This window comes from Suricata suricatta, chromosome 10 (genome assembly GCF_006229205.1).
Source record: "Suricata suricatta isolate VVHF042 chromosome 10, meerkat_22Aug2017_6uvM2_HiC, whole genome shotgun sequence".
Taxonomy (NCBI): Eukaryota; Metazoa; Chordata; class Mammalia; order Carnivora; family Herpestidae; genus Suricata; species Suricata suricatta.
In genome coordinates, this window is record NC_043709.1 from 43,936,342 (window position 1) to 43,949,624 (window position 13,283).

The following is a 13,283-nucleotide window of genomic DNA, read 5'->3' on the forward strand; positions in this document are numbered from 1 at the left end:
ATTTTCCATTTGGGAGGGGGGTGCCTGAGGTGCACTTTCACAATATTTATACCTTTTTCTTCCCTTTTCCTAGAATATATTCTCAAGTAATTTTAAAAAATGAAGAACTTTCACATTTCTAGGAAGTAGTACGATGGTTTCCTTAGAAGAGCTTGCTACCAGAGATCAAGTTTAGCAAATACCACTGTTGTCTTTATTTCAGCATTACTGTACTTTATCCCTGCTGTCCCTCACTTTCTCTCATTGCTCTTACAAAAGCTCGAACTTAAGGAAGTCATACTAGCTTTTTCTTGAGTATTTGATAATGAAGAGGATACAGTTGTCCAAAGTATCAAAATCAAGGTGAGAACTGATACACTGGGAATAAAGGTAGACAGGCTCATCTTTTGGCTTTAATGTGATGCACTTGGAAATCTGTGCAGGCCTCTGAAGAGGACAAGATGCTTAGAGAGAAGATTCTTACTGGGGGTGACATGTAACATCAACTTGACATGTACATTTGTCTACTGAAGAGAAAAAGTTGTGGTAGAAAGGCTAACATTTAAAAGCACACTCAGCTTCTCAGAAAAGAGAGGATATATAAATCATAGGGAGCACACACAATGCTAAAAGTCTATCAAATTAAAGTGACATTTGTTTAGAAGAGAACCGCTGTTGCTTGAAATTGGAAATTGTTAAAAAGTATTTCTAAATTTTTTCATTACATATGATTAATACTATAATACTTGCACTTAGGAAAATTTTCTCAGAATTCTAATTAAGTTGTTTTCTTTGAAAAGGGAATAGACATCAAAGTCAGACATATATGTAACATTAATTTTGGTCCAAATACATTATTGTTTGTGTTGACTGAATAGCAACATACTAGAATCAATGTCTATTATGAAATCAAGTGAATGCATATATTCAATGAATCCCAGCTTTCAGTTACTAAAAACTAGGTAATACATTTTGAAATTTAGAAAATAATAAATTTCTTAGTCTTTGTACTTTAGACATTATTGTAAGGCTCCTGCTGGTTCCAACAATCTACACCTTTTTCTAGAAGATCTCAACAGCTTTAATAGTCACAAAATACGTATTCCCACTCTGCCAGTTCTCTATAAAGAGAACTATATGGCAAATGGAAAGATAAATTTCAAAAGTTAAAGGCACAGATCAAGCCACTTCTGGAGAGAATATAAGTGGCAATTATAAGGGTAAATTCTATTATTTAGAGATAACATCAATGATCTGGATTCCTGGTAGCATTTACAATACAAAAAATTGCAAATTATATTAAATAGTATGCCAATTCATTGTTTATGTTCTAAATATTTGGTACAATGCATAACTTGCCTTATTTAGAAATGATAATGTATTTCAAAACAATTATAAAAATTTCAAGTTGTAGAGTTTCATATCTACCTGACTTCTGGTCTACTCCTCACTAACCTCCTGTCATATATCCCAAATTTTATCTTTTCTTAGTAAAAACCTATATCATTCTTCTTTCTTACTCTAATGCCAAATTAAAAGTAATCATTAATAATATATGGCTAATATTTTTTTAAAAAGGATTTCAATTTAGCTATACCAGCCGTAGCTTTAGGGTATTTTCAGTTGATTCCCCAGAACAAAACAAATTCGAACACTCATATTTCATACAGTAACGTGATGCTTTTTTTGAGATTGCTGTTTACCCCAAAATTGTTGCAATATACATTTTTAAAAACAACGATCTTCCTCTATAATTACAAAACAAAACAAGATGCAGAATACCCATCATCATTACAGAAACAATGATTGTATACTTTTAACATAATATTCAGGTATTTTTAATGACTATCTTTTACCACTTTTTAAATATATGTACTAAGTGTATACACTTACTAGTTGAAAAATATATTGATTCTACCTACCTACTACTTTTAATACACAATACAATAACTCATGTCTTCTTCCTAATAGCACAATTTATAAGGACAGGAACACAAAATATATGTTAAAGAAATAAAGAAAAAGATGTATCAGAAATTTCCTCAGCCTTAGTTTCTCATCTCTTCATCTCTCCTTTATGCACATACTGCAATTGGCTGGTCCTCTTTCATCCTACCTAAACACCTCTTGGATTTTAGAGCAAGGACCGGTATTCCATATTATTTATTGTTGCTACTGAATTAGCTTAAATTCCAAGGTGAAGAAAAGAATGAAGGGCTTGCGGTCAAGAGTGATACACAGAACCTAAGGGGGAGTAAAGGGAAAAAAGTATGGAGAACGGTTGTACCCAATAACTATCTGGCTACTTTGGAGCGGGAGGTTCCTATCTGGACTTAATATCATTAATACACGGTCAAAAATCGAGAGTACAATTCTCTAATTATCGGGCTTTATGATTTTACTTTTTGGAATAAAGCTCAATTTCCTCTCTAATTAGTTTAAAAACCAGTTCACTGCGAAGGTCATTCCCATCTACATGTAGAACAGTAGAAATGGCAAGGCTTTCTTTATCACCAGTGGAAGAACCAGGAGGGCAACGACCAGTTTCCCTGTATGTGTACTCATCGTTCCCCGGGTCTCCAGTGATGCCCTGCATAAACACAAACTTCATAGGAAACTGAGAGACTATACAATCATCTGAGTAAAAAAACAAAACAAAACAAAACAATTTTAGCTTGTATCTTTGACTCTTCCCATCCTCCCCAAACACACAATAGAAAGAGCAGTCTGTTGAGTTTGGCAAGGAGAGTAACTAAAGAAGGTAAAGTGAGGGCTCACAGAACCCTTAATACTAAGTTAAAATTCTAACAGCATAACATAAAGGTGTCAATCCATTCAACTTTAAACCCATTTGGGAAAGCTTAACCTATGAACTTAAAAATAGTGAACTTAAAAAAGTACTTCTTTAGCAACTATAACCTCTTTACATCCTCTTAATCGCTCATGCTAACAAGTTTACTGCATACTACTGCTTCTTGTAAGAAGTAAATCCAGGGACCATTCCATTTTATCTTAGATATAACATTTACTAGTTTTCCAAGCATGACAGAAATGGAAAAAAATATATATTAGAACAAGAACAATGTACATTAATTTCCACAATTTGTGATCCTTCTGTGAGCACTGTCTGATTCTATTAAAATTAACAAATTTAAGTACAGTCCTATGCTCAGGGGGAAAAAAAAAACCTAATGAGACTAATTTACAAAGTATACAAGAATATAACTTTATAATAAATCTTTCCAGTGTTTGCCATAACCGCATTACATGAAATGTTTCCCTTCACAGAAATTCAGGACAGCTCTTATAAAATGGAACAAACTTTTCTGGGTTCATTTCTGGCAAGCAATGAGCAAACACAATTTGCTCAAAAAGGACTTAACAGTGCTGCCCCAGGAGCATAACTGTATGAATGAGTCTTGGTGAGTGGCAACTCTCCGAGACTTCTCTCTCTCTTCTCACACCAGTGAAGCCATCTCATACAAAGCCTAAGAGAAAACGAAAGCCATTGCAGAAGTGAAACTCAGCATGCTCCACTCAAATACTTCTAAGGTAACCACTCTAAAGCAAAATCAGCAGAATTCATCTCTGTTATCCAAAAAAAAAAAAATCCCCCCAATAAAAACAAAAAAAACAAACCCCAAACCCCAACAAACCAAAAGGCAACTGCTGTTGTTCAATCTTCAGAAAGACTTACAGAGGCAAAAATATGACAACAGCAATAATTCAAGTAAAGTATATGTGAAAATTGAAACACGCCACTTTCAAGTTAAGACAGAAGTGAAGGGGAGCTATGGTCTTTATGTCAGAGTCAAAAAGCTTAGGCATTATCACCAAATGTTAATTCACTTTACAGTCATCAAGGAGACTACTGTATATATTTTTGCACCTTGCGCTTGTAAAAGCAGATAAAATATTTAATATGTAATTTTACAATGTATTTTACCAGCTCAGCATACAGGTTGTATATAGATTATATCAAAGTAGTAGACAGTTAAGGGGCCTGTGCAAACCCTGCAAAAATAGTACTTCAGGTATCTGCTAATTAAAAAAAAAAAAGAAAACAAAACCAAACCAGTTTGCTGTTTAGAAGTGATACAATCCAAACTACCACAAAATACAAAGGGCTGCAAAAATGTATACCATTCCAACAACATATATAAGTTATTAAATAAAGATTTGATTTAAAAGAATATAAATGAAGCCTTTAAGTAGGTCTTTTCTACATGCATATTATTCCTTATTAAAGAAAAAATATGTAAAAAGGCCATTGGTAATTGCTTTGTTAACATTTGTAGAAAAATGCCAATTCTCTGGTCACAAACTTCACTAAGTTTAGCACTTAAGGTCTCTGCAGTGTTATAAATGTAATTTAAAATACTGTTAATTCTATAATTCCATTGGTAAAATAATGTGACTTGGAATATGGCAGTCTTCATGTTGAGGGCAATGATCCACAGTTTGTTTAATCTCTTAAGTGTGAACAGTTATCCAGAAGAACAGCACCCTCCGCCACCACTCTGGGCTTGAGGTTCATCATCGATGATCTGAACACCTCGCCTTGCAGCTCCTGGTTGACTGGAGCCATTGCCTTTTGCTCTCTCATCCACTTGTGCTGTTTCTATCATCCCTGAGAGAGGGAGAAAACAGAAATTTAGGACCACAATCTATGGATTTTCTCTTTCTATAATTTTAGTATACCACCATGACGGCCATTTCTGACTTCCAACCAACAAGGAAACTAAATATAACGAACATTTTGTCAGCTCACTGAATAGCTTTTCCTGCAAGTTTATGCATTTGTCCACATGCATAATGGCCCCAGTAATACCAATTAGAGCGAAAAAGTTTTTATTTTGAACAAATGCCTATATACAAGGTATACCCTTAAGATTTTTTAACTATACTTAGCAATATGTCGAAGAAGTTCATATTATTCTGGGGTGCCTGGGTGGCTCCGTCAGTTAAATACCCACTTCAGATCAGGTTATAATCTCATGGTTCACGAGTTCGAACTCTGCATCAGGCTCTGTGCTGACAGTGCAGAGCCTGCTTGGGATTCTCTCTCCCTCTCCCTCTCTCTCTCTCTCTGCCCTCCCTCATTCATGCCCTATCTCAAAGAGAAAAAAAAACTAAAAAAAAAATTAATTAAAAAAAAAGTAGTTCATATCATTCCAATGCAACAGATATTTAGGGAATAAGATTTACCCTTCAACAAGTACTGAGCTCTAAAGATCAATGGAACAGAGTCTGAAAACAGACCCCTACATATATGATCACTTGATTTTTGATGTATGTGCCAAGACTATTCAATGAAGAAAGAATAATCTTTTCAAGAAACAGTATTAGAACTGAACATTTACATGTAAAAAATAAACCTGGATCTATCTATACCTTTGACCATATTCAAAAATTAAAGAATGAATTATGAACCTAAATGTAAAACATAAGGCATGCAGAGTCATCCAGAAATATCTAGAAGAAAACATAGGAAGAAATCTCTGTAGGAAAAAAAAAATCTTTGTGACTCTGAGTCAGGCAAAGATTTCTCATATAAGACACAAATGATACAAATCATAAAGAAAAACTGACATATAAGACCTTATTAAAATTTAGAACTACTCTGAAGACACAGTTAAAAAATGAAAATATAAGGCACAGATTAGAAGTAAATATTCACAGAATACATAGCTGAAAATATGAAGAAAGAAAAGAGGGAGTTCTTAGAACAATGATTCTTTTTTTTTAAATGTTTATTTATTTTTGAGAGAGAGAGAGCAAGCATGCACAAGCACACATGGGGAAGGGCAGAGAGAGAAAGACACAGAATCCGAAGCAGGCTCCAGCCTCTAAGCTGTCAGCACAGAGCCCGACATGGGACTTTAACTCACGAACTGGGAGATCATGACTTAAGCTTAAGTTGGACCCTTAACTAACTGAGCCACCCAGGTACCCCAGAACAATGATTCTTAAACTTGGGACTAGAGACTGCTCTTGAACAATGATTCCCAAATTTAGTTGTATAGGAAAATCCAATGAGATGAAATTAGAAAACATTACAAATTCTAATTTCTACGTATTTTTCTTCAAGCTTTCAAAATCTCTATTTTTTGTTTTACAAAAATGTAAAAATATATTGTATTTCTGTATGTTCTATAGTTTTTAAACAAGCATACAAGAAATACTCACTTTTTTTCTATAAAGATATATGAACATTTCTAAGCTTTAGAGCTAGAACCTTGGCACTCAAAGTATGGTCTGAGGACCAGCATCATTGCCATATGGGTGCCTGTTAGAAATGAAAAGCTCAGGCCCATACCAGACCGACTCTATCAAATATGTATTTTAACAAGATCCCCAATAGGGCGCCTGGGTGGCTCAGTTGGCTAAGCCTCTGACTTCGGCTCAGGTCAGATCTCATGTTTGTGGGTTCGAGCCCCGCGTCAGGCTCTGTGCTGACAGCTAGCTCAGAGCCTGGAGCCTGCTTCTGGTTCTGTGTCTCCTTCTCTCTCTGCCCCTCCTCCTCTCATGCTCTGTCTCTCTCTGTATAAAAAAAAAAAATAAAACATTAAAAAAAAATTAAAAAAAAACAACAAGATCCCCAAGTGATTGATTAGTATACACAAGCATCGAGAATAGAAATAAATTCTCAAATTTCAGTGTGAATCACAATCATATGAAAGAATTGTTAAAACATATATTTTAGGTACCATCTCCAGAGATTTTGACTCGGTTGGTTTAGGAGGGCATAAGAATCTACATTCCAACAAATTCTCAAGTGATACTGATGCTGCTGGTCAGGAGACCTCACTTAAGAGAATTAAAGCTCTACAAGAATTATGAATGAATGACCTTCAGTTTTTCATAAAACTGAAATTTACTCCAAAGTTTGTGTATCTGTACATTTTTCTAGACACAAAAACCATAGTTTCATCAAATTCTCAAAAGAGTGTGAAGTCTATAAATTAAGGAACATATAAATAAGGAATATATAAATAAAAAATAAGAACTCTTTTTTTAAAAGAACTTAAAAAAATTTTTTTATAGTTTACTTATTTTTGAGACAGAGGGAGACAGAGCATGATTTGGGGAGGGGCAGAGAGAGAGGGAGACACAGAATCTGAAACCGGCTCTAGGCTGAGCTGTCAGCACAGAACCTGACGTGGGGCTTGAGCCCACGAACCGGGAGATCATGACCTGAGCTGAAGTGGGCCGCTTAACTGACTGAGCCACCCAGGCGCCCCTAAAAGAACTTTTTAAAAAAGTATAACCACAGTACAACAATCACACCTTAACATTTTTATAATAATTTTTAAATTAAATAATTCAATTTATTTAAACTAAAAACAGACAAAACACTTCACCCATTTCTCCCACCCCCAAACCCCTGCCTCTCTGTTCTCTGTAACTATGAGATTAGTTTCACTTATTTATTTATTGTTAGATTCCACACATAAGAGAGATCATGCTATTTATCCTTCTCTGACTTATTTTACTTAGGATAATGCCCTCAAGGTCCATCCATGTTGTGAAAAATGACAAGATTTCATTCTTTTTTATGACTGAATAACATTCCACTGTATATATACACAGGACATTTTCTTGATTCATCACCCATTGATGGAAACTTAGGTTGTTTCCGTATCTTGACTATTGTAAATAATGCTGCAATGAATAAGGCTTATCTTCACATATTACTGTTTCTATTTTCTTCCACTAACTATCCAAAAGTAGAACTGATGAATCATATCATGATTCTATTTTTAATTTTTTGAAGAAACCCATACTGTTTTCCATTGCAGCTGGACACATTTACATTCCATCAATAGTGCACAATGGTTCTCTTTTATTCACATCCTCGCTAACACTTGTTTCTTGCCTTTTTGATAACAGCCATTCTAATAGGTATGAAGTATTATCTCATCTCATGATAGCTTTGGTTTGTATTTCCCTGATAATTAATGACATAGAACAGGTCTTCATGTACCTATTGGCCATCTCTATGTCTCCTTTGGAAAAATGTTTACTCAGATCTTTGACCAATTTTTTAATTGGATTGTCTGTAAGGTTATCTTTTTAATCTATTGAGTTGCAAGAGTTCTTTATACATTTTTGGACATTAACCCCTTATGAGATATATGATTTGTAAACACTTTCTCTCATTTGGTAGGTTGCCTTTTCATTTTGTAGATGTTTTTCTTTGCTGGACAGAAGCTTTTTAGTTTGACACACTTTACTGTTTATTTTTGCTCTTGTTGGATTTGCTCTTGCTGTCAGATTTTAAAAAATCATTGCTAAGACCTATGTCAAGGAGCTTACTGCCTATGTTTTCTTCTAGGAGTTTCAGGTCTTACATTTAAGTCTTCAATCCATTTAAGTTAATTTTTGTCTAGGGTGCAAAATAGTGGTCCAGGATCATTCCTTTGTATGGGGCTGTACAGTTTTCCCAACACCATTTACTGAAGAGACAGTCCTTTCCCACCTATGGCTCCTTTGTCATAAGCTAATTGACTATATATGAGAGAAATCTGCCCTTCAGGCCATACTCATGACCATTAGCAAATGGGCCTCCTTGGGGACCCTGGGTGGCTCAGTCGGTTAAGCATCCAGCTTTGGCTCAGGTCGTGATCTCATGGTTCGTGGGTTTGAGCCCCGCGTTGGGCTCTGTGCTGACAGCTAGCTCAGAGCCTGGAGCCTGCTTCAGATTCTGTGTCTTCCTCTCTCTCTGACCCTTCCCTGCTTGCATTGTCTCTCTCTCTCTGTCTCTCAAAAATAAATAAAAAACATTAAAAAAAAAGGGGGGGCCTCCTTCATGGAAAAATTGTGCTTGTGGGTCTGTTGCTTGCTGCTGTGCCCTGTGGGTGGTGGGTGTTTAAGAGCTCTTTCTCTGTTGATTACAGCCCAATGGGACCCATGAACATAAGCCCCACTGGCCACTAGAGCCAGGTAAGGTAGATGTGTCTCCTGGCAGCAGTTACAAAAATTGGGGAGTCAGACAGGGGTATGAGCTCCTTTCTGATTAACACCAATTATTATAGTTCATCAGGACCAGGAATACAAGCTCCCATGGCCTTCAGGCCAGGCGATCAAGAGGTGTTTCCTAGGTGGCAGGTGCAAAACTTGGTGCACCAGATGTGTGTAAAAGCTCCCCTCTGGGAGATAGTGGTATTCTGGAGCACAGCAAAGGAAAAGCATGAAGATGACACCCGCCAGTCTCAGTCCCAGGAGAATATTCTAGCAACAGGCTCACAGGTTGTGTGTTAAATTAGATTCCTACCCTGCAGGCTAACACTTTTAAGCAGGTGAGTCTCCCTCACTTTAAAATATTTTTTTTTTCATTTGAGATAGAGCATAAGCAGAGAAGGGGCCAGAGAGAGAGAGAAAATCTCATGCAAACTCCAAACTCAGTGCGGAGCCTGACACAGGGCTTGATCCCGTGACACTGGGATCATGACCTAAGCCAAAATCAAGACTTGGATGCTTAACTGACTGAGCCACCCAAGTACCCTAAGCCTCCCTCACTTTAAGTTAGTGTGATCAGCTGCCTCTGACCTTGGCCCTGGGGCAGGTGAGTCCAAGCACACAGCTTTCTAAGAGCAGTTTTTCAGGGCACCTGAGTGGCTCAGTCAGTTAAGCAGGTGACTTTGGCTAAGGTCACGATCTCACTTTTCGTTGAGTTCGAGGCCCGCATAGGGTGAGCTCAAGCCCTGCACTGGGTAAGTTTGAGCCCTGCTTCTCTTTCTCTGACCCTCATGGGATTCTCTATCAATCTCTCTCTTTCTCTCTCTGCCTCTCGCTCACTTGAGCTCTCTCTTCTCTCTCAAAAAAGAAGTTTTTCAGACTGCTTCAGTATTATAGGTCTTAGAATGTGAGACAGGTGGATTTTCAGAGTTAGATATTTGGGGGACTCATCTCTCATTAATGTCTTAAAAGGTGAGATGCCCACCGTGGGGTTCAAACTCTTCACTCCTCAGGCAGAAACTACGGGTTTTAGGTTCCCTTCTGCTTGTGAGTCATCACTGTGGTTTATGACAATACTGTGTATCCGCCTCTTCTACCTTCTTCAGTATGATTTTTGTATTCTTTGTCCAATGTACAGTTGTCATTCAGCAAGACTTTATGTTTTTTAAAGAGGAAATTGTTTTATATGTAGCTTTAGATTGAGTGTGTCCATGAGAGAAGATAAGTTCAAGATCTTCTGAAGTTACTATCTTAAGGCAGAACCTCAATAATTTCTTTCTTTTAATTTTTCTTTTTTTTAATAATTATTTTGAGAGAGCATGAAGAAGGGGCAAAGAAAGAGAGGGGGAGAGAGAGAGAGTCCCAAGCAGGCTCTGCATAAGCACAAACCTGAGGTGAGGTTTGAACTCATGAACTGTGAGATCATGAACTGAGCTGAAACCAAGGGTTCAGATGCTTAAACCACTGAGCCACCCAGGCACCCATACTCAAAGTGGAGCTTCAACTCACACCCTTCAGATAAAGAGGCACATGCTCTACCAGCTGAGCTAGCCAGGCACCCCTTAATAATTTCTTAATATCATCAAGTATCCAGGGAGTGCTTATAGAGTCCCTATTGTTTGACAAATGTCCCTTTTCACTACTTTGTCAAACAGGATCCAAATAAAGTCCATCCACTGCAACAGGTTGTTACCTCTCTTGAATCTGTTTTAATCTGTATACTCTCTATTTTTATTCTTGAGAGTTGTGTTTTTATTTTAAAGTGTATTTAGCACATACCATATCCACTAATTTCATATCCATTAACTACTGCTTGAAATAGGGCCAAGGTATGTATTTAAGCTAAAAAAATGAGTTTAAGAAAAAAATATTAAGTAAATAATAGTACTGGTAGATATGACAAATCATCAGTGTAGTCATTAATTGAGACTATAAAACATCACTTAAAAATATTACCAATATTTTTAAAATATGTATGTTTTAATACAACGTCTGAATACACCTACTTTTACAAAGGTCAAGAAAGAGTTCCTCAATTCCTTTGTTCTGTTTGGCTGAAGTATGATAATGTTTTGCTCCCACAGATTCTGCATACCTTAAAAAAAAAAGACAGTAACATCAGTGATTGATGCAAAGTTTTTTTGTTTTTGTCATGTTTTACATTGTAATTTTAGTGACTTATTACTAATTAACCCATATTTAGTGAAATTAAGATACACTGAACCAAATTTTAATTAAGAACATGAGAATAACAACACTTAAAATTTTCAAGTTAATTTGGAACCCAAATACAAGTTTGTGATTCACTATTTGATTATGATAGCTTTCTTTTGCAGCATTCTTTGTATTTTTTACTGAGATCAAAAAGAGAAGTGAGAATGGAGTATCTTTAAATGTCAAAGGTCCAGAAATTACCAACATAACTATGCTTCACTGATTCCAACAGCTAATTTTAGATTAAGAGGTTTCAGTAGTACATAAATGGTAAAGCACACTGTGTAAAGAGAAGGACTTCCACCAGGGAGTGACAGGAGGGAGGGGGAAAGGGAGACCACTTACGATTCTGCTTCTTGAATGGAAACATGTCTCTCCTTTTCCAAGTCTATTTTATTACCTAGTTTGAAAAAGATGTCAATTCTTAATACTGATTCATTTTTATAACAGAACTAAGCCAATTCTAAATACACAATTGCCATTTTAATTACTTGGAAAAATAACACAAGTCCCCATCAAATTTCTACATGTCCTGAAACTATAAAGTTAAACCCTATGATACAAAGGTAGATCACGACTGTCAAGGTAAATGCTTCAACCTCCTTCAAATGGCTCAATGCAAATCCCTCCTGAAGTTGAAGTCTCTGTCAGAGAAAATGACTTTTCCAAAGAGATGGGTACTATTCTTTGATTTAAGATCTAATAGAGACAACCTTCACTTGGAAACCTAGGGATAAACCTGACTGTTAGCCAAGTGTAAATGGTCCCCAATCAATATAGAATCAGTCAATAATTAAGCAAGACTATCTTACTATTCATGAAAGTTATTAGGCTAATACCTAAGGGTATTTAGTATTTTGGCTCTTTAAGCATTTCATCACCACAGGAAAGGAAACTGTTTAACAACATGAAAGAGCTTAATATATGCACATCATGCGAATTTAAGATTAATGAAAATAAGTTTAACTCTTCTTAAACAATGGGACAAAACTGAGATTATGCTAAAAAAAGCAACCAGAATAAAAGTGAAGAAACTGCAAAATGCAGATTCCTTATTTAAATACAGGGTAGAGGTTGAGATGAGTTGGCTGGACAGACATAATACTAAAGAAAGAATATTTCACAAACCTATTTTCATTTCTTCTGTTTTGGCTTAGGAAAAAAGAAAGGCTTTGTAAATAAGGTCATCTTTTCTTGGGACATTAGAGAATCTAGAAGATGATTTCAGATGAAGCACCCAATGGAAGACGCAATGCTTACAAGTGAGAAGTACAAGCCCAGAGGTTCTGTACATGGAGGACCTCAAATAATCTGAGCACCCAATTATGGGCAGCTGCAAGTCACTATTTGACACCACGGCCCAACCTGAGAAGGAAAGAGATTATGCTAAAGCTCAGTGATTACCAACAAATTCCGTAATGAACTGTTCCTTCTTTGGGGATCTGTTTACCTTAGCAAGAAAAGCACATTAATCCTGATTTTCCACATTATACTTGTCAATACAATTTTAAATTTGCAAAATATTACAGCCAATATAGCCAACAGTCACCAGAAGAAAAACAAGATGTTTTATGCTATGAAGAATGCAAAAAGCACCACCTAGTGGTCTGTGGTTCCAACAGAGGCACAAGATTCTGCCACGAGTCTCTGATCAAGGAGACTTTTGTTGCAACTACCTAAAACCCTAGGAGTTGTTTTTCTCAATATTTAATGCCTCTGTTTTCAAATTTCACCAGTATAATCAACATCTGTTTTTTAAAAAATGATACAGAAAGTAGATAACTTGAGTACTGCCTCAAATGAATATTTAGGGAAAATTATTCAGATACTGCTGTGACCTAATATTATCTAATAACATTTTAAACTTACCTAACTTTAATAAATCTGGTTATTATTAAAATAGCTATCTTAATAACCTAATTATTTTTTAAACCAAAAATTTTTGTTTACTATTATTTCTTTGAACAATCAGTATTCATAAGGGATTGATAGCACAGATTAAGTGAGAAAAAAACTGTGTTTTGGTGACTTTCCAAAACTCAAACTTTCTAAGTGCGTATAGTTCTTTTAAAAGCAAGACATCCAGGGGTGCCTGGGTGGCTCAGTCAGTTGAACATCTGACTTTGGCT

At 36.1% G+C, this 13,283-nt stretch overlaps 1 protein-coding gene across 1 annotated transcript in view; it reads right to left on the reverse strand.

Moving 5' to 3' along the window:
* Window positions 1-379: 379 nt before the first annotated feature.
* The window catches only part of RAB21 (RAB21, member RAS oncogene family), a gene marked incomplete at its 5' end in the record, with an annotated part of 34,099 nt that continues 21,195 nt past the window's right edge, over window positions 380-13,283 (reverse strand). Inside the window, 3 exons of the mRNA XM_029955452.1 lie at window positions 380-4,609; window positions 10,947-11,035; window positions 11,500-11,554. Coding sequence (XP_029811312.1) covers window positions 4,467-4,609; window positions 10,947-11,035; window positions 11,500-11,554 — 287 coding nt within the window. The remainder of the gene's footprint in view (window positions 4,610-10,946; window positions 11,036-11,499; window positions 11,555-13,283) is intronic.